The 20,477-nt window shown below is 40.6% G+C and overlaps 4 protein-coding genes across 4 annotated transcripts; 2 read left to right on the top strand and 2 right to left on the bottom strand.

Moving 5' to 3' along the window:
- The first annotated feature begins 472 nt into the window (after nucleotides 1-472).
- Nucleotides 473-10,042, top strand: hid1a (HID1 domain containing a). Its single transcript, XM_023264344.3, has 19 exons — nucleotides 473-631; nucleotides 1,270-1,419; nucleotides 2,731-2,901; nucleotides 3,646-3,762; nucleotides 4,437-4,543; nucleotides 4,651-4,767; nucleotides 6,282-6,489; nucleotides 6,580-6,636; nucleotides 6,736-6,876; nucleotides 6,967-7,057; nucleotides 7,163-7,314; nucleotides 7,413-7,491; nucleotides 7,671-7,835; nucleotides 7,930-8,157; nucleotides 8,554-8,705; nucleotides 8,789-8,875; nucleotides 8,978-9,069; nucleotides 9,168-9,326; nucleotides 9,415-10,042. The coding sequence occupies exons 1-19, from the start codon at nucleotides 566-568 to the stop codon at nucleotides 9,476-9,478; spliced, it is 2,403 nt and encodes an 800-aa protein (XP_023120112.2). The 5' UTR covers nucleotides 473-565; the 3' UTR covers nucleotides 9,479-10,042.
- Nucleotides 10,043-10,878: 836 nt separating this feature from the next.
- On the bottom strand, nucleotides 10,879-13,574 carry LOC111564641 (proton channel OTOP2-like). Its single transcript, XM_023264342.3, has 7 exons — nucleotides 13,349-13,574; nucleotides 12,717-13,117; nucleotides 12,495-12,631; nucleotides 12,333-12,391; nucleotides 12,127-12,251; nucleotides 11,246-12,051; nucleotides 10,879-11,157 (listed from the first exon to the last, which is right to left on the bottom strand). Exons 1-7 carry the CDS (start codon nucleotides 13,399-13,401, stop codon nucleotides 10,987-10,989), a joined length of 1,752 nt encoding a protein of 583 aa, XP_023120110.1. The 5' UTR covers nucleotides 13,402-13,574; the 3' UTR covers nucleotides 10,879-10,986.
- A 1,199-nt stretch (nucleotides 13,575-14,773) lies between these two features.
- amn (amnion associated transmembrane protein) lies at nucleotides 14,774-16,441 on the top strand. Its single transcript, XM_023264400.3, has one exon. It carries the CDS (start codon nucleotides 14,827-14,829, stop codon nucleotides 16,237-16,239), a length of 1,413 nt encoding a protein of 470 aa, XP_023120168.1. The 5' UTR covers nucleotides 14,774-14,826; the 3' UTR covers nucleotides 16,240-16,441.
- Nucleotides 16,187-20,085, bottom strand: LOC111564612 (tripartite motif-containing protein 16-like). Its single transcript, XM_023264295.3, has 6 exons — nucleotides 19,464-20,085; nucleotides 19,098-19,193; nucleotides 18,746-18,979; nucleotides 18,290-18,461; nucleotides 17,357-17,431; nucleotides 16,187-17,261 (listed from the first exon to the last, which is right to left on the bottom strand). The coding sequence occupies exons 1-6, from the start codon at nucleotides 19,854-19,856 to the stop codon at nucleotides 16,726-16,728; spliced, it is 1,506 nt and encodes a 501-aa protein (XP_023120063.1). The 5' UTR covers nucleotides 19,857-20,085; the 3' UTR covers nucleotides 16,187-16,725.
- Between the last annotated feature and the right edge of the window lie 392 nt (nucleotides 20,086-20,477).

Here is a 20,477-nt window from a genome sequence, read left to right as displayed (position 1 = left end):
ACTAATTGAAGGCACATCACACAAATGTAAATTCATTTTTGCCATAAAAGTATAACTAGCCTTCATCTGACAGTCCACATGTAACAGTCAATTGTATGACACAAATTTGATTCTCCAAAGGATGTCGTTGATTATAAAAGAACTGTTTTCTTCCACAAATAGCCTGATGCAATATGTGTCAAAGAGCTTTAAATCCCAACAACAAAAATAGATCCACCGTAGAAGACACTGGACTGCAACAATCTGCCTATTAAACCACTCTGGGTATTTATTAACGGAGTCCAGAACAGGACTTTAGGGATAGCATTGTTTAGTGTATATATCCTTGCAATTTGTAATACGGTAAACAAAACAAACAAACAAAAATCAATCTGACTGGAAGATTTGACATCTTCACAACCCGGAAGCTACACCCTGTAGTGAAGCCTGCCTGTCCAGCCAATAGTGTAAAAAAAAAAAAAAAAAAAACACGCCTCCGCCAATGACTCAAAGCGCAGGACGGAGGTGAGATTATCGGGGATTCTCAGCAGCAGCGGTCCTGTAGGTATAAAGGGAAATAATCGCAATGGGCAGCACCGACTCAAAACTGAATTTCAGGAAGGCAGTGATCCAGCTCACGACCAAAACACAGGTATATGCGCTTCCATGAAGCAGAATAAAGCGTTACATAGACAGAAGGAACCGGCGAGCGCACCGAAGAGCATCACCGAGGACATGAAATAACGCGCATAAGAAAAAATAAACTGCCTCGTGTTGTACGCAGGCTTTTTACTTAACATTTATTTATTTTTGCATAATGTCGCTGTTTATAACGTCGATGCAGATTGATTGCACGCACCCTGCCGAGTGTCGTATTTGTCACAAAGTGGATTAAATGATCGTCGATTCTGCGCTGCGATTTGCTGTAAACCTTAATTCAAGCTGTTCAGATTTTGATGATAATACAAATGATGGCGTAGAGCAGAAGTCAAAGCTGATGACGCAGGTTTTTGGAAAATGACCACGTTTGCAGATGCGGCAGGTGCTTAAGTCAATGTGCCAGATAATGCTTCCCCTCCTGCTGGAACAAGCAGTTGTTTACATTGCCATTACGCAGGCCTTTGGTGATGGATGTAATGTAAGACTCTACAGCCATGTGTGTATTAAGATAGAAATGGCAACATCATATTAATGCAAGATCAATCAGGCCTTTGTATCTGAACTGTGGCTTGGATAAAAATGCTCAATTTGGCTCATATGGGAAGTGAAATATAAACATGTTTTCCACAGCCAGTGGAAGCCACAGACGATGCTTTCTGGGATCAGTTCTGGGCAGACACCACCACCACGGTCCAGGATGTTTTTGCACTGGTGCCAGCTGCAGAGATAAGAGCTGTTCGAGAGGAGTCCCCCTCAAATTTAGCAACTCTGTGTTATAAGGTACACGCTGACTGCACAGTTAATGCTTCTGTGCAATACAAATGTGTTAATGAGATGGGCATGCTTACATTAAAGTCACGTTATGGAGTAATGTTTTGCAGGATTTTGTTCATTAGGACCCTGCACAGGCTCTCAGATGTGGGAATAAATGAACCAACTCCCCTTCCTTTCCCTTTGCTTCCTGTCTCTTGCACCCAGCTTCCGTTTGAAACTGCCTGTCAGAAAGAAAACAGACTTACTGGGCCTTGCAGAATAATTAAATAAAGAGGAGGAGATGAGGGCCCTTGAAGCTGAGCTGATTCAAAGAGTTTGTTGCCTATTTTAGGCATTGGCTCCAGCTGGCTATTGATGAGATGCAGATAATGAATAATCAAGTAAATCTTTGTTAGAGGCCTAAAACAAAATCACATCCCATCTGACGAACTGTTTCTATTATTAAATGAAACAAACAGTAGATACACTGTTGAGTGTACTTTCCTGTTAAAAAAAAAAAAACTTGAAGCATATACAGATTTTAAAGTGCTGCAGTTTGTCAGTAAGACTGCACTGCACACTGTTTCTTGTTATTGGACCCACATAATATTGAAAACACTGTAGTACTCTTGATGACTGATTTTGTTCCTATATTTTCCTCCTCTAAAACCAAAATAGTTAACATCCAATTGATGCAATATTAAGAAATAATTCTGATACTACAGACAGGCAATAAATTAAAAGAGACAAACTGAACCCCTGTACTGACTGCCTCTGGTTAGCTGCCTTGTTTAGGTGAACTTGTCACCGCAAATCAATACTGAGTTATTCTGAGTGATCGCCTTTATCCTATGATGAAACACTTCTGTCCTGATGGGAATGGTTGTTTCCAGGATGCCTAGGGCACAAGGAGTCACTTAATGGTTTGATGACAATTAGGTGAATCATATGCTGTGGCGTTCGTAGTCACTGGATCTCCACCCAAAACACCAAATAAAGGAATGTTATGTTGGTTTTTCCTTTAATTTGTCACCTGTTTATAAATCAATATTCATTGTCCTCATGTACAAATAATCTGATATTTCAAAATACTGTTACTATATTTTTGACAGAAAAACATCCTAGAAACTTGATGTTTTGCTAAGGTATGATATGCGCATGTCCATTAAGTAATGCTTCAGCGATCAAAAGAGTGTTAGCAGCTATGTTACTGAAGAAAATGAGATTTTTAAAATGAAAGTTAAAACACTATCTGAAACCTTTGCACGCCAGCAGTGTCCCTAGTTCAGTACATTTCCACACCCAACATACTTCAACCATGTTTCCATGATCCTGCAGGCTGTGGAGAAGCTGGTTCAGGGGGCTGAGTCTGGCTGTCCTTCTGAGAGAGAGAAACAGGTAATCCTGAACTGCACTCGCATCCTGACCCGCATCCTTCCCTATATATTTGAGGACCAGGACTGGAGAGGATTCTTCTGGTCAACGGTGCCTGGTGCTGGGCACGCCGGGGTAAGTGGACACAGGAAAGGGGAGCTTATTAAGCCAAAAAATTTAAATATGTATACACATAGTCATCAAAAGCAGCCTCTTTAACCACTCCCAATACTGATTATTGCTGTTTATTGCTACAAAAAAATATGATAGATCAGCTACAAAATGTAATTTCTCATCAAGCCTTTCCGATTATTACTCAGTCCAGTTACACAAATATGGTTTAAATACCCTGTCTGATGAAAAGTAAGTCCACATGGAGATTTTATTAAAACATATCATGAGCAAAATAAGCAATCAACACCATGACTGAGCATTTTCACCTCAAAACTGCAATGAGCTGCAAAACACGCATTCAGACAGCTGGAATTACATTAGCAACTAAGTAGCCAATCCTATATATGTATGACTAAAAAACTTCTTATTCCAAGCCATCGTAAGGCTATAAGGACAAAAAACATCTAAATATGTAATTTTAATACACAGACATTAGTTTTTCAGGGTGTAATCAATGACTGGAGAGGAACTTTAGTCACAACATTGAGACTCTAACCCCAAAGCTTTCCTGACAATCCAAGTTTCCTCTTTCCAGCTATAAGACGGTGTATTTTCCTCCTTCCCTGTGGAGCACAAAGTGTAATACTGCAAGTTAATTTTAGCCATTGCTAAGTTATTTCTCATGAGCACTCTTCTTCATATTCTACAATTCCTTTTAATGGACAGTAGAGAATATTTAAGCTAACCTCACGTGTCCATTTTCAGACAGATGAGCTGGATGATGATGATGGAGCTCGACCACTGGCCGAGTCACTGCTTCTGGCTGTCGCCGACCTCCTCTTCTGCCCTGACTTCACTGTGCATAGTCATAAGAGAGGCCCTGTGAGTATCTGTCCTGACACGGTGCAGTCCAGTGCCACTCATTTGTCATCTTACCACCATCACCAAATGTAATTATTGCTTAGCACGTTAAAAAACAGTGGAACTTAAAAATGTCACCATTTTCCTGACCTCACTCTAATTTGTTGTTAGACATGTTTTTTTTCCATCACTGCTTCCTTCTTTACGATCTGAAGTTGCTCAACTAACTTGCCACTCGAGTTTCTCTAAAGAGAAACAAAGAAAGAGATTATGGCGAATGATATGCTGTCAGTCACAAAAGGAAGAAGTCCTCGTTCTTCATGACTGAGGAAGAAGGAGTGTCGCACACCTGGCTGCAAACTTTGAGCTCACAATGACTTGCCTGTATTATTTCCTTGTCACTGTAATATTTCCACACTAAACGTCTTCATAAAAATGACACCATTAGGTGTTAGTTGCTTACAACACACTATCAGAGGGGTATAAGAGTTCATATTCCATTTCTTACAAAGAGCCAGCATTGTTTCTCATGACAGCAAGCTTTCCATGATGTACGCTTGATTTTTAGTTGTGCAATAACCGATGTAGTTAGACAAAGACTCATTTATGTAGTTTAATTAATCAACTCATGTGACAAAGTTTTATGCTGCACTGTGAGTGACATTATTTGATTTGTTTTTTGCCACTGTGTCCAGGACTCCATAGAAAACATGCAGTCTATAGACAGCTGTGAATACATCTGGGAGTCAGGGGTGGGATTTGCACAATCCCCCCCTCTTAACTACATACATGACCTGAATAGGTAAGTCAGATGGTTTTATGCACCTGTGCCTCCCAACATATGTATCACAGAATTTCTCTTACTTTTTCCTTTTTTTTGTGAATCTTGATGCTTTTTTTCATCTCCAGGACAGAGTTGCTGAGATTGTTACTAACCTGCTTCTCTGAGGCCATGTACCTGCCTCCCTCATCAGACAACAATGTCCTCAACCCCTGGGTGACATTCTTCTGCTCCACAGAAAATAGGTAATATGCTAATTTAGGAGCATTCATACATATATGGACAAACACACACATATGTATATCTGATTATGTGTTCCATTCAACTCAGGCGAAATTCTACGAAACTTTTTAGATGACACAAGAAATCTTAAATATGTGGCCTTACATTAACTCTCCAAACCCCAATCTATACCAGTGTGTTGAAAGGTATGTTGTCTTTTTAAAAAATGCCAAAAATGGTGCCAAAAACTGTTGTTCTACCAGAAAACAAAACAAAATCCACACTTAAAATCTTGATATTTTATTCATCCATCCATTATCTATACACAGCTTAATCCTCATTAGGGTTGCGGGGTGCTGGAGTCTATCCCAGCTGACTTAGGGTGAAGGCAGGAGACACCCTGGACAGGTCACCAGTCTATCACAGGACTACACATCGAGACAAACAATCACTCTCACATTCACACCTACAGACAATTTAGAATCACCAATTAACCTGTTTGTTTTTGGACTGTGGGAGGAAGCCAGAGTACCCAGAGAAAACCCACGTTGCACAGTCAGAACATACAAACTCCATACAGAAAGATCCCAGGCCCAGGCCGGGACACGAACCGGGGATCTTCTAGCTGCAAGGTGACAGTGCTAACCACCGAGCCACTTCTCAGCCCTGATAGTTTGTCTGGATTACTTTATTCTACATGTCTTAATTAGAAAATGTGCTAAAAATATACTGTTTACTCTCACCAGATTCTGTAAAAAATTAAACATTCCATGTTACGCTGCACAACTACACACTTATTAATGAAATGTTTCTTGACAAAAATGTTGGGACTTTTTGCCTACACTTGGCTAAACAACAGACTGTGCTTACAAAGAGCAGATAGGAGACAAGTATGGAAACAATGAAATTTATCTTTGTTTCTTTTCTTTAAAAAAATGATTTAAGACATCAAAACTGTGTTAAAATGATATTTATGAGTTCTTTCTACTTCTAGTCATGATTGTGCTGTTTTCATAGTGGTGACTAAAATTGTGACATGAGCAAAAATCACACAGAAACATGAGGGATGTTATGATCAAACAGAACACCTCTTGGTCGAGTTCAGCCATGTCAGAGTATGCAAATCATTGCTTGAAAAAAACCCCAAAACAACTGCATCTAGTTGTCTTCATCAGTGGTGTTATCATGGAAATGGATAATGGCTCATTTGTCGCTGAGATTTGCATGAACTTTCCAAAATCAAAATTTGCATGTGGACCTTCCACTACTGTTTACAAAGTCAATCTCTTTGGCTCTTAGGATCTTTCTGCTTCCACATTATTTTACATTCATGTAGACAATATGTACAAATGTATCTGTTTTTTTAATTATAATTTTTCAACACAATGTCTGTCTTGACTAAAACTGAACATCTCATTACAAACTATAGTGTTTTGTAATTCTTTAAAAAAAAGCCCTTTTATGTAATACACTCAGTCTGAAGACTCTTTGGGTAACACATGACTCACTAATACAATCTTTGCATATTTGTTCCTAGACATGCTCTGCCTCTGTTCACATCCCTTCTGAATGTGGTATGCGCCTATGATCCAGTGGGATACGGCATCCCGTACAACCACCTGCTTTTCTCTGACTACCGGGAGCAGCTGGTGGAGCAGGCTGTACAGATCCTCATTGTGACGCTGGAGCACGATGGAGGGGTCCCCCATCATCCAGCCTCTCCATCCAGCATGGAAGAACAAGAGGTACGTCAAGGCAAAGATGAAGAAATCAATTTGGTGAAAATATGACACGTTTTTGCTATCATTCAAAAAAATCTTATTATCTTTGTGCAGTCTGCAGGCCCTGAGAACCTGTTTGTGAATTATTTGTCAAGGATTCACAGAGAGGAGGTATGCTTACCGTTGTTTCGATTAAATAAAAACGCACATGAAGATCTTTCCTGTCAAGATCACTTTTCCAAAGCTATGTTTGTGCTTTCCCACTGGCAGGATTTTGACTTTGTCCTAAAGGGCCTAGCTCGTCTCCTAACCAACCCTTTGACTCAGACATACCTACCGAACTCCACCAAGAAGATCCAGTTTCACCAGGAGCTGTTGGTGCTTTTCTGGAAACTCTGTGACTTCAATAAGGTTGGAAAGACATAAAATGAAGCATTTCTTTCCTCAGGTGAGGCATTAGACAGGTCTATGCTCACAATCCACTTTGTGTTCCCATTACAGAAGTTCCTGTTTTTTGTCCTGAAGAGCAGTGATGTTCTGGATATTCTGGTTCCTATACTTTACTACCTAAATGATGCAAGAGCTGACCAGTGTGAGCCTCCTCAGATGCTTCATTGCGCATGAAAAATCTCAACTAGACATACAGAAAAAAATAACTCGTTTTTTTGTTTTTTTTAATTTTAATTCCTTGCTGCAGCACGTGTTGGACTCATGCACATTGGCGTGTTCATTTTGCTGCTGCTGAGTGGAGAGAGAAACTTTGGTGTACGCTTGAATAAGCCCTATTCCATCCATGTGCCTATGGACATCCCAGTGTTCACAGGGACTCATGCTGACCTGCTTATAGTGGTGAGATTGGCACTCCTGCTACATTGCTAAAACCACAACAATCTTGATTACTGCTCTATGAAATAACAGTCAAGTCTGTCACTGTGTTTGTTTTCTAGGTGTTCCACAAGATAATCACTACAGGCCATCAGCGTCTCCAGCCTCTCTTTGACTGCCTTCTCACCATTGTTGTAAATGGTAAATAGCTTTGGTGCCATCTGTTGGGCAATACGTATATTTTATATGCAACAGTAACATGTAAATGCTCTTCCATGTCATTAGAAATTGTTGTCACATTTTATGTTCTAGTGAAAGTTACAATAACTTTTAATGTTTGCTTTGTTGCATTCTTAAGATTTTTTCTGCTTCTTGTTCAGTTTCCCCTTATTTAAAGAGCCTGTCCATGGTAGCTGCTAATAAACTGCTCCACCTGCTGGAGGCCTTCTCCACTTGCTGGTTCCTCTTCTCTGCAGCCCAGAACCATCACCTTGTTTTTTTCCTTCTCGAGGCTTTCAACAACATTATCCAGTACCAGTTTGACGGTGAGAAAAAAAGCTGGAGAAATTCTGTGCTTGTATGGAATTAAATGGATTTTGTTTTGACATGTTTGCCCGTCCCTCTTTCTCTCACTGCCAGGAAACTGCAACCTGGTGTATGCCATCATCCGCAAACGTAATGTGTTCCATCAGCTGGCCAACCTGCCCTCTGATCCCGCTTCCATCCAGAAGGCTTTGCAGAGGAAGAAAAAATCACCAGATGTCATTTCACGTACAAGCTCCCAAGAGACTGTGTCCATGGAGGGCTCACACCCTGCAGTGCCAGCAGAGCCTGGTACACTCAAGGCCAGTCTGGTCGCTATCCCAGGTACTGCCATTTAGATGTAACTGTACTTTTCAAATTTTGTAATTAGAGTACCGTGTATTCACTGTGAAGTACGTATGCCACACATAACACATACATACAGTGCATTAGGGCACCGAGGGAGAACTACAGATGTCTGAGATGATGAAGATGATTTAGAGTTGGTGTCTAGTATTTGTTTTGTCCATAATTTTTGGGATACGTTGATAAGAGTGAAGTGAACTAATGGTCAACCTCTCAACAAACTAGCTGTTGCAGCAGAAAATCTCAAAGAATTTTTCAGGAAAAAGTACTTGTTTGGACCATTTTCAGCTGCAGATTTTAAAAATATCAAATATGTCCAGGCACATTGGTGTAGTCATTCTTAATCAGTGACCTCTGATTTATTGTTTACCGCAGGCATTGATAAACTAACGGAGAAGTCCCAGGTATCAGAGGATGGCACCATGGTGTCAGTCCCAAAGACAGACTCCCCACACACAACCCACTCAGACCAAAGTGCAGCCGCTGGGACCAGTGACACTGAGTCAAACTCAGGCAGAGACAATGAAGTAAGTGTGTCTTCACTGTGTAAATGAGTTTGTTTAAATGTGCTCTATATGCATATTTGTAATCTATTTCTTGCCATTGTCAGGATGTTTTCTACACTGAAGCAGAAATGGAGAGAAGACGTTTGTCGAGCGCGTCTTCAACATCCTTCTGGGCTCCCACACCAGAATGGGTCAGTAAACTCTTTCACCCTCAGCCTGTTCTTCAGTTTTTAATGGATGTTGAATGCTTAACAGAATGAGCACTCAATTCAGATTTACTGTTTTTGTCCTAGGTCCTCTCTTGGAAGTGTAAGCTACCCCTGCAGACTATCATGCGTCTCCTACAAGTGCTAGTTCCCCAAGTGGAAAAGATCTGCATCGACAAGTATGTAAACACTTCTTTTTTAGTGAGCATGTAATATACTACCTCTTATGTAATATTATCAAAAATGGTGCTGAAGTTTGCTCTTTGATTCACTACAGGGGTCTGACAGATGAATCAGAGATCCTGAAATTCCTGCAGCATGGCACACTAGTGGGCCTGCTGCCAGTTCCTCATCCCATCCTCATCAGAAAGTATCAGGCCAATGCAGGCACTGCCATGTGGTTTCGCACCTATATGTGGGGTGTTGTTTATTTGCGGTGAGTCAGGCGTATTATGTCACACATTATGGAGACTGACATCTTTTCACGCTGACTGAAACCCATGTATTTTGTTTTGTTTTTCTAGCAATGTGGACCCTCCTATCTGGTACGACACTGATGTCCGCCTTTTTGAAATCCAGAGGATGTAGACAGAAGACTTCATGACTGAAAATGAGATTGTTCCCAGTCTAGGTTTAATCTTCCCTTCAGTATCTGCTGGTTTCCTGGTAAATCTCACTGTGTTGAAATTTCTTCGTGATCATAAAACTTGCCCCTTACACCACCCACTTTGGTTGGAGAGTCATTCAGACAAGTGAGATAGAGATTCCTCTCTGATTAAGATGGAAGATGTTTGAGTCATCAATATTGTCCGTAAACAACTGTACATTTCTTCAGACCTCAAGACCACAGAATGTCTGTCATAGCACTGCGACGACTGGAGCATTCACTAAAGGCTGAGGCTCTTTTCTTGACAGCATAGACGTCAAAGAGGAAATACTGTTTAACTTTTCAGTCAGATGTGTCATAGAAGATATGGTGCTTTCCAACAAAAGGCTTGTATCATATCTTGGTTGGCATAATATTAGTGTTTTAAGCTATTTGTCGTACTCGCCATGCTTTAAAGTGAACTTGCACCTTTTCAAATTGTCTAATATGGTTGTAGTTTATGTGATGATATTGAAGATAATACAGACTGTATGTTTTTATGTAAATGACCAGGTTTCATTTTTGATGTGGCTCGCTCTGCCTAAAATACTTTATGCTGAAAATTGTATTTTCCTTAATACCATCCTGAAAATATTGATATGCATCTGTGAATTCCATCTTGGTCACATTACTGAACGGTGTTCTTTATATATATTCGGTGTTTTAAAATAGTTCATAAAGAGTGACAGTGGTTCTCACAAACACTAAAAGTCAGTTTTACTTCCTTGGTTAATGTAGACCATCAGATGTATTTTAATGAACTTTGGGCCCAACTGGGTAACATCATGTAAAGGTAGCATTTTTAAATTTTCCCCAGTAGATGGCATCATGCTCCTTTTCACATTCAGTCTGATAAAGGTTTGATATTTGGGCAAACTTACTTTGCTACAATTAAAAAGCAGTGTACCTTTAGCTTCCCTACAGCAACTTACAGGCCCAATTTCAAGTGGCATACAAATGACAAGTGTTTTTAAAATCCAATTTCAAACTTATTTTTTTTTTTGTTTTCTAAGGAGGGGTGATGAGATGGTGAGCAGCAAAGGATAATCAATATGTTCTGACAGAAATGCTGAACGCTATTATCCACTAAGGCTTCTGAGAACTAGCAAAATGAATCATTTTAAGTTAAGGTCACAATTACCACTATTTATTTACTAGAAGAGCGAGAATTAGTTACTACCGTGAAACTTTTATTATATTGCTCAAGTATTTTGCCAACTAAGCTTCATAAGCAACCGTAACTATACGTTAAACACACAATCCCCAAATGTACATGAGTAAATCAGTATATAGGAATTTTAAAATGTCTAGTAAATCAACAGATCATGAAAATGTAGTGAAGTGTTTTCCTTAAAGATGACATTTATTAATATAACAAGTGAAATTTGAATATTCATTACATAAAATGTCCCATCTTAAAATGACTTTCCATGCATAAAAAGAACTCCAGCTAGGAAATCAAGTACACTTCAAACAGACTGGCGATGGAGTGCATGCGATAGAATATTCCAAAAGGAAGTCCAATATTCACAATAGCAGTCCACATTGTGTATTTGTAGAAGAATATCTCTACCGAGTGGTCAAACTGTGGCCGAGCTCCGAATGCAGGCATGATCCACAGCTGTCAAAACAGAATGGGAACATATTTTTACCAGAAATATCACTGTGTCGTAGTTAATGCAAGTAAAATATGTATAAATACAACTTACTATTACGTTAGCAAACAGTAAAAAGGCACAGACTTCCTTCAGAACTCTTCTCTTCCAACTGGGCTTATCAGGACATGAAGTCAGGAAGTAGTTAGGCCTGTTACTGTCCACTACAACATCTATCTCTGTATGTTCTTGAAGGGCACAGGCATTAGTGTGCAGGGCTGCTTCCCGAATCACATGAAAGGGCTCCCGATGGAGGCCTTCGATGATGAAATAATTCTGCAGACCCAGCTGGAGCACTGTTAACACAGCCCAGGCTAGGTTGAGTGCATTCAGGTAGCCTCTGGCTCCTGTCGCCACCACAGCCACAATTGTGAAATAGCTGATAAGGAACTGCCCCATTGAAGCACCCACCAGCAGCCCCACATCCAGGCTGCGAGTAGGGTTTTTCTCCGACACGTGTTCCCTGTGATCGAGCCTGTAAACAATGCAGCCGATGACAGTGGAGAGACACATCAGGCTCGCTATCACTATATTCATAATAAAATGAATCAGCAGGGCCGCATTTCTCTTCTCTCTGTCTTCTTTTAGTATCTGGACTTCATACAAGATAAGCGTTGCGATTCCTACCACCACCAGGAGGATTCCCATCACAGGTCCCAAACACACCTCCTTTGGACAGAATTTAGCTTTGTGGTGGCTGTGATCCTCCACGATTCGACCCACATTTTTCCACATGATGTAGGCCATAGCAGAAGCAAAAAGGCTGTATTCTATGTTGAAGGGGTACAGGTAGTAGAAGGCCTCTTCAAAGGTGTCACATGCTGAGTGACTGCATTTACATTTCTTGTCACCGTAGCTGACTGAAATGAAAGGAACAATCTTAAAGTTATTTGTGTCCTCAAATGAATCCGATTTTTGAAGAACTGCCATGATACCTTTGTAAAACTTGTAGGAGATGTTCATATTCAGATCATAAATCTCAGTATGGTGAACTGATTCTTCGGTCACTGCTGCCATCCAGACCAGCAGGTTAGTTGAAAGTGTAAGAGTAAGCCCACACCTGCAAAAGTCAAAATGTGTATGAATAAAGACACTGAAGAGAGTGAAGAGCTGACCTCAGTGAGTAGAGAAAAGAAGTTACCGTGTAAAATTTGTGTGCAGCTGCACACAGTCTTTTGCATGAATCCATAGGAAGTAAGTCTGAAAACAGACAACTTCTGTTCAGTTTTGCTAATGCAGCCAAAACGCAAGTAAGACGATATTGTTGCAATGCATAAGCAGAATTTTCTTCAACTTGTACTACCTGGACAAACAGAAATACAGCTTGCACAACAGGGAAGGCTACTTTAACCACAGAATCACAGTGAAGGTAGCCCACATAATTGACAATCTTGAAGATGTCCATGAGGAAACTAAGCAGGCCAAACAACACAAGTCCAGCTGCAATGTAAACAATGAAGCGATTAAGCCTTGAAATGACTCAATTAAAAACAGAGACCCAGACAGAATCATCACGAGTTCTCACCTTGGAGCCACACAGGCCCGGCGTGGCTGTCTTTGAACAAGACTGCGTGATTCTTTCGGGAGGTGATGATGGTGTAAAATAGCATCCACAACATGGTGAGGAGGAGGAGGATGATGAGGAAGATTTGCCGGTGCACAGCAGTAATGGCCACGCTGTTGAAGGCGCTGCTGCTGACCAGAGCACAGCCAAGGATCAGGATGTTGATACAGATTATGCCAGACAGAAGCCATCCACCACCATGGTGAGTCCTCTCCATCACTGCATCCACATGGTGGACAAACTCTCCCATAGCCTTCACAGTGAGAGGACTGGAAGGACTGGGCAAATGCTGGAGGGTTTCCATCTCTGCGGCTGTTTCAGTGTTGGATGGATGGACCTCGACAACATCATTTGGTGTTTTTCTATGGGAGAAATCTTTTATGAGCCCACTAAGGAACATTACGAGCCAAGCAGCGTAAAAAGTAATTACCAAAGACACTGCCCTTAAGTTTACAATATAATCTTCCCTTTTACAGAGTTAATGTTTAAAATTCACCCAATTCTCTTTTAAATTCTCTTTTAATATGTGGCTTTGTGATTAACAGAGCATTGCAGAGGTGACAAAAAAGCTGCAAACATCACTGCAAAGTTACCTCGAGAAAAGTTTGTTGCCGGTCCGTATCATTTGCTGAGCAACAGTTTTCATTATGCACTTTCAGGTACGCGAGTGGTTAAGAGTTCATCAAGTTTATCTACCAAGATCACACAAAGCAACAGGAAAGAGCTAGGTCAGCAATGTTGTCTATCCAGGTTAGATTGTGCAAAAAAGCTGAAACACTGCAGGAGGTGTAGTAATGACGAAACACAGGTGAAATTAGTTTCAGCTGATTAGTTGCTCGCCTCACTCACAAAGTGGACTTCCGATACAATTTTTATTGGTAGGTGGTACTTGCACGTTGATTTCTGTTCGGCCACATATTTTATAGATGTTCCATACACTAATCTATACTGGTACGAAACTGTGACGCAGGGGAGCCACTGCCTGAGGGAAAATCTAGGTTCTGTAAATGTTTATGTTTTTGCTTCTTGACACCTGTTCCACGAAACAGAATTGTTTGGGTCTTGCAGAGTGAAACTTTGCTCTTGCGGAACATCACATGATATTATATACAAAAACAACAAAGCAGTTTTTAATTGTGCAAAGCAGTTTAAAAAAAAAAAACAATTTCCAAATCTCTTATTTGATCATTTTTGGAAACATCACAAACAATGCAAACATAATACATACAGTATGTATTGTATTTGATGAATGAATTCATCATTAGTCACTGTTATGTGTTATGATTTCTTTTATGCTGATACATTTCTGCAGCATCGTATGATACACCAGTAATGAATTAAACTAGTTCTAATCTCTATGAGTACTTTGAGGTCCTACTTTAAATCTACTATTGACTGACTGAAGTGACATGATGTGTGTGAATTAAGTGGATTACCTTCATTTTCAATAAGAAACCATGAGGTGACATATTGTAAGAGTGTCCTAGAAAGAGCATATATTGTACAGACCACACAAAAGTTAAACTAGATTCAGAGGTTGTTTGGTTTTATTACAGTTTCCAGTAAAAAAAACCTCAGCAAATAAGGGTTGTAGCATGAAACAACGGCTGACTTTTAAAGTAACTAAGGGCCTTGGAGGACTGGTAGAAATTATTTTACTGAATTTGTATTTGCATGCTTTAAAAACCATAATAAATATTAATGATTTAAATATCCCACAGTTATTTTTAGATGTTAGTCATCTTTGTTAGTTTACCTAAACCTAAAAAAGAACAGAAAATAAGAGAAATTCCACATTCAGATAGTTCTTAGATATTTGTTCAAAAGAATAGAAATAGAGGAAACCGAAAAGGATAAATAGACATTTTCTAATCCCAAAAGAAATTTTAACTTAATAAACAAAATTCCTATCTTCATGCAGGTCTGTTATTGCAGAAAAGGTGAATCTTTTACAGGTCACCTGCTTGAGCATGCTGATGTCAGGTAAAGCTCATGCACCTGAGCTGTGTTAGTCACAAGGTTGGAGACAAAGGTCACAAAGTGTTCAATCTGCCTGTCACAAATATTCAAGATGCTGAAAACACCAGATGTCCTCCTGCTCTTCTGCCTTGTTGGGGCAGCTGAGGCCCTCTACAAACAGTGGATTCCTGATACCAACTACGAGAATAAAACCAACTGGGACAAAGGAGCTATTCCGTGTGGCAGTGATACAGTTCAGTTTTCAGCGCAAAGAAAAGTGTCTGTGTTTGTGGAGACCACACATGCTGTGCAGGAGATGAGGTTGCCAGTTGACGGAGAGTTCATCCTCAATTCAGGAGCTGGGTTTTATGTTGTCAGTGGACAAGACCCAGACTGTGGAGCAGGTGTCACGGCCCAGTTCAAAGATCCAGCATCTCTTCAGTGGTTTAATCCAGCTCTGTGGCAAACAGCTGCAACTCTGAATGACCTGCATGATGAAAACTTCCTATTCTCGGTCCATGAGGAGAGTGTCCCCTGCCAATATGACGACGTTGTTTTTAAAGCCCTCTCATCCTTCAGCGTGGACACCAGCTCCAGTCAGTCTAGCATCCCTGTCAAATCTGTGTCTGTGTTGGGGAAGATGTTTGGCAGCACATCTGAGTTCTCCCAGTATCTCAGCTCACGCTCGGGCCAACTGCAGTTTCACGGATCGTCTGCTGTCACTGTTGGACACGCAGGCTGTGGGGATCCTTCTGGCTGTGAATGCGGGAACTCTATGAACAATCAGAAGATCTGTGGCACAGTAACATGTGAGTCTGTGAGCTGCAAGAAGCCTCTCCTCCCTGTAGGACATTGCTGTGAGGTGTGTGGTGCCATTGTTACCATCAAATATGACACAGGTTTCAACCTGCAGGCTTACAGAGAACGAATCCGTCAGATCTTTCTTGTCCAGCCACAATATAAATCCATCCAGCTGGGCATGTCTAAAGTGTTTAATTCACAACGGCTGATGGAGATCATTCCTTTTGGTACTACACCTGAGATCCAAGTAGTTCTTCTGGATCAAGAGAAGGGAGCACAGGCAGAGACTCTGGCCCGGGACATATTAAAAGATGTTCGCTCTCATGGCACTACCATTGGAATTGTGGAGGCTGAATTTCAAGCCTCCTCTGGGAGCAGCAGCAGTCAGTCTGGGAGCAGTGCAGGGATGGTGGTTGGAGTTGTGTTTGGAGTTTTAATTATTATTACATTCGCTGTTGTCGTGGTTGTCCTTATTCGTAAGGGAGTTGTTAAAAAGCCAAGAATGCCTTCAATGCCATCTCTGAGAAGCACAAAGAAAAACAATGATTTTGCCCTGAGTGACCCTCTTGACCATGGGTTTGACAATCCCATGTTTGACAAGCCCAGTATGCTGCCAGATATTCCTGATCTATATTCGACAAATAATTCACTCTATGTGACTCAGACAGGTGTGCACTTTGTAAATCCAGTTTATGATGACAATGAAACAGCTTTTAATGCTTGAAGTTGAACTTAGTGTATGTGAAGGATTACAATGTTGACGCATTTTTGCTTTAACATGATGATTTCACAGTGCATGCATCATACACAATATAGCTTTATAATAAGTAAGCAATGCAAATAAGCGCATGAATTGCTGACAGACACTGAAGCTTTTAATCACTAAATGAACTTGCAAGACAAATAAAAGAATTATTGGCACTCAACTGTGTCTTTTCTCCGTCATTTTTATCGCATTAAAGCAGTAAAGCTGCAACAAAGCTGCAGTAAATTTCCAACATGTCTTCTGCTGCAGAGGCTTCCCACATTCATGTTGCACAGTTACCACTAGATGGTAGTAAATTTAACCTTCTGTGACAAGTGTGAGAAAAATAATCCTTATGTACAATATCTTTGTGTACCTTGTTATGCAGTCCCATTGAACATTTATTATGTACTGTTTTTCTTCTTTTACAGGCTTAGCTTGAAGGTGTTGGTAATTTGTTAGCCATCATTTTGCATTAATCAGAGAAACTACATTGTCTTTCTTTGACAGCCAAACTGTAATATATAAGGGCTCTATGAAATCAGTGGTGTACATGTGAAGCAGCTTCAGAGGACCGGTAACATTATAGAAAGAGACAGAACCTCGATGAAAGTCAAGATATAAACCAATCCGGGTGATGTCAGTGACTTCCAAGACTGTCTCCACACCGGCATGCCAGGCAGAGAAACCCCGGCTGTTCCTTCCCATGCACCAGGAAAAATCATTCCCAGTGATGCAGCTAGTGCTGTCCTCTCCCTTACGATCAATACTCTTGTAGGTGACACCAACGTGCGCACCTTCCCCACTCAGCTCTGCTTCAATGTAGTGTCTCCCTAGGTACAGGCTCTCCAAAGTAATTGCCTGACGCCAGTATTCAAAGCGACTGGGGTGCTCTGGGTAGCTGTGCTGCCATGGGCTGGTATTGGTCAACTTTCTGTTGTCCTCCATTAAACGCAGAAAATTATGGGCGGTGTCCGGGTCGAATGTCAAGCTCGTTGTATCTAGAACAGGGGGAAATACAATCAGTGTGAGATTTATCAGCTACAATTTGACAAACAGGAAACATGGAACATAAGGTATTGAAAACTGTATTTACATTTCAAGAAGTCGTCTCGGGTCTCAGGGTCAGGCAAGGATGAAAGTGAAGACTCTGGCATCGAGGATTTAGTACCTAATTAATCATTGTGCAGAATGATTATTCATAGATTGAAACTAAAAAGGAATTTTAAAAATGAGCAAAGAGAGACTATAGCCATGCTAGCAGCTAGCAGGTGAGGCAGTATTTTGGGACAGCAGTGCTTCATCAGCATTCTAGCCATTTTGTAATTATCTCAAAACACGAAGTACAGCTGAAGCTAACGGAAATACTATTAGTTTTGTAGATGTAAAATATGATAACACTAAATAAAATATATTTGGGCCACTAAAGTTATTCCAGTTCATCATACAGGGAACATGAATACATTTACAAAATATCACTTCAATCCAGCCATTTGTTGTTGTGAAACATTTCCCTTAAAATCAGAAATGTGAACCTGATGGTAACACTATAGACCAATATAGGGGCTCACCAAAGTCATTAGCATTAATTCTCTACAGATGCTGAATCTGTGCAAAATTAAATGTATTAGCTGTTGAGATGTTTCAGTCCTGGGATCTTTCTGCATGGAGTTTGTATGTTCTCCCTGTGTATGCGTGGGTTTCGAGTACTCCGGCTTCCTCCAAAAGTCCCAAAACATGCTGAGGTTAATTGGTAATTCTAAATGGTCCTGTCCAGGGTGTCCCCTGCCTTCACCCTAAGTCAGCTGAGATAGGCTCCAGCCCCCCGCAACCCTAATGAGGATTACGCGGTGTATAGATAATGGATGATATTTCAATCTGGACCAAAGCAGTGGACTGACATAGAGGCCAGTTGCAAACCATAGAAGCATACTGCTAGCATGGCTAAAAAGACCCCATGGCACCATTCACTGAAGATGAGGAGCCAGTGAAGATGTGAGGTAAAATATCTGATATGAAATACACTTACCACTGTTGCAAATACTGCTCAGTTTTTCCTTATAGGTGGATAAAATCAGGTCACGCAGCTCCTGCGATGCATCAGTCACTGCATGGACGTAAGAGGTCAGATGGTCTATGCGGTTAATGTGCACACTTGGCACACATGAATTAACCTCTCTTTTTGTCCACTCTGAGTACTCCTGGAACAACCAAAATTAACATGTATTAAGTTCCGTGATGTGAAATAATATTGTTAAGAAAATGCTCATTCAAACTCAGAAATTTTCTCAATGAAATGACTAGAAAGTTGTGTGGCCGTCTTGAACTGTGTACACCATAAACACACTGTCATTCAAAATAAAGTCTTAGTCTTGGAGAACATCCTGTGCTAATCCCATATAATATGAGACTTTTCACCTGAATGTGTTCACACCCACTGGCCCATGTAATCTCTCCACATTGTTATGTACAGCGATTCATATACCTGCAGAAAGTCAACATCAGACTTCTTTTTGGACAGTTTGTTCATTTGAGCCAGTGTTTTCATTAGCTGTGCTCTTCTCTGCTCCAGATGTGCTTTGATGCCCTCTGCCTGTTTGAGGGCCTTTTTCTGTTCTCCTTCTAGCACCTCCACCACTCCTTTTCTGGCCTCCTCCACGGTTGTCTGCAGCCTGGAGAACTGCTGTTCAACGATAAAACAAACCTCCTGCACTGAGGACTGAAGGAAAGAGAAAAGGGGAAAAAAATTAGAAAAGCATATTCAAACCAGACATGTGTGCATGAAATTAATCCACACAAAAGGGAGTACGATGTAATATTTGTCTTCATAGGATTACCTTAATTAAATCATTATTGTCTTGCAGTTTTCCAATTGCTTTCTCAGCTGCCGAGGCACTCTCACTGATCTCTTTGTGTTTCTTCTGCAGCTCAGTCTACAAATAATCATCGCAAACGAGAGCACAACAGATGCTGCATTGGGTTCTTCAATTACAATCACATGTTGAAAACCAATGTAAGACCATTACTGACATGTTCAAAATTATTTTAATCACTTTTTCCATTTGGTGTAAAAAAAAAAAAAAATTTAAATTAAGTATAATTTTTCTGTTTCTTCCTAGGGCTTAAGGCAAATTAAAAATGCATTTCACAATATTTAAAGTTCCATAATGAATACATTGTATTGTGTGTTGTATTTTTGAGACCTCAATCTGTGCTCGTGCCTCTTCCACTGATGAAATCGTGTGCCCTTCATGCTCCTGAATCTCGCAGTCCAGACAGACACAGCTGCCGTCCATCAAACAGAATCGTTTGATGGGAAGCTGATGAACTTCACAAGCCTGGCAGTCGAAGTCATGGAGGGGATCCACCAAACGATGGTTTTGAAATTTGACGTTTTCCAAATGGGGTCTGAGATGGGCCTCGCAGTAGGAAACCATGCAGGTCAGGCAGGATTTTAGTGCCTTGCTGGGGCTGTCCATGCAAGAGTCACATAACACACCTTCTGGCAGCGATGTGTCCTCCAGTTCCTCCTTTACATCGGCATTGTGTCGATTCTCCTTTAAATTCTCGTCATTGTTACTGCTGAGAGTCGTCATGTTTCAGTGATTCTCTAAACCTCAAACTGCCTTAGCGTTGTTTTAGACTTCTACAAGTCTGTCTGCACTTACATCTGCCTTTTCCTTGTTTTTTTCCAAGATCTAAAGACCCTCGTAGAGCGTAAGGAAAGAATTGAGAACCACGCCTAGGGTATTTTGTGCTAAGCCAGCTGAAGTGTTCTCATTTTTCACCCCTCCCTTGTTTAACTCCTCTCTTTTCCGTGTATCCAGTCTCACTGAGCTTATGACACAGCAGGCTGCAGAGATAAATGGAGGAAATGAGTGCATTATATGCCTGCCAGAGAGAGGAATAAACATCCTCCCTCGCGGTCAATTACAAATTTCTCATCTAAAATAGTTGGGCTTTAAGGTTTATCTTTAAAATATGATGAGAAAACCACTGCATCAGGGTTCTGTTTCCAGTGATGCTAATGCATTATATATAGTTATGTTTCATATTTCATACACTTGATTATTTCACTGGGACCTTTAGTGCTACTGAAAGTAACCTTGTGGGAGTTTCCTTTTCCTGTAGATAGGAGTGTTATGTCAGAGGCATGAAGCTTCCAAACAATTCCACTTATCTCCTTTACAGCTCCCTTTTTCCTGTCATGCAGTACA

The sequence above is a fragment of the Amphiprion ocellaris genome, chromosome 19 (genome assembly GCF_022539595.1).
Source record: "Amphiprion ocellaris isolate individual 3 ecotype Okinawa chromosome 19, ASM2253959v1, whole genome shotgun sequence".
Taxonomy (NCBI): Eukaryota; Metazoa; Chordata; class Actinopteri; family Pomacentridae; genus Amphiprion; species Amphiprion ocellaris.
Note: the sequence above shows the minus strand (reverse complement) of the source record. Positions and strands in the feature narration are given on the sequence as shown.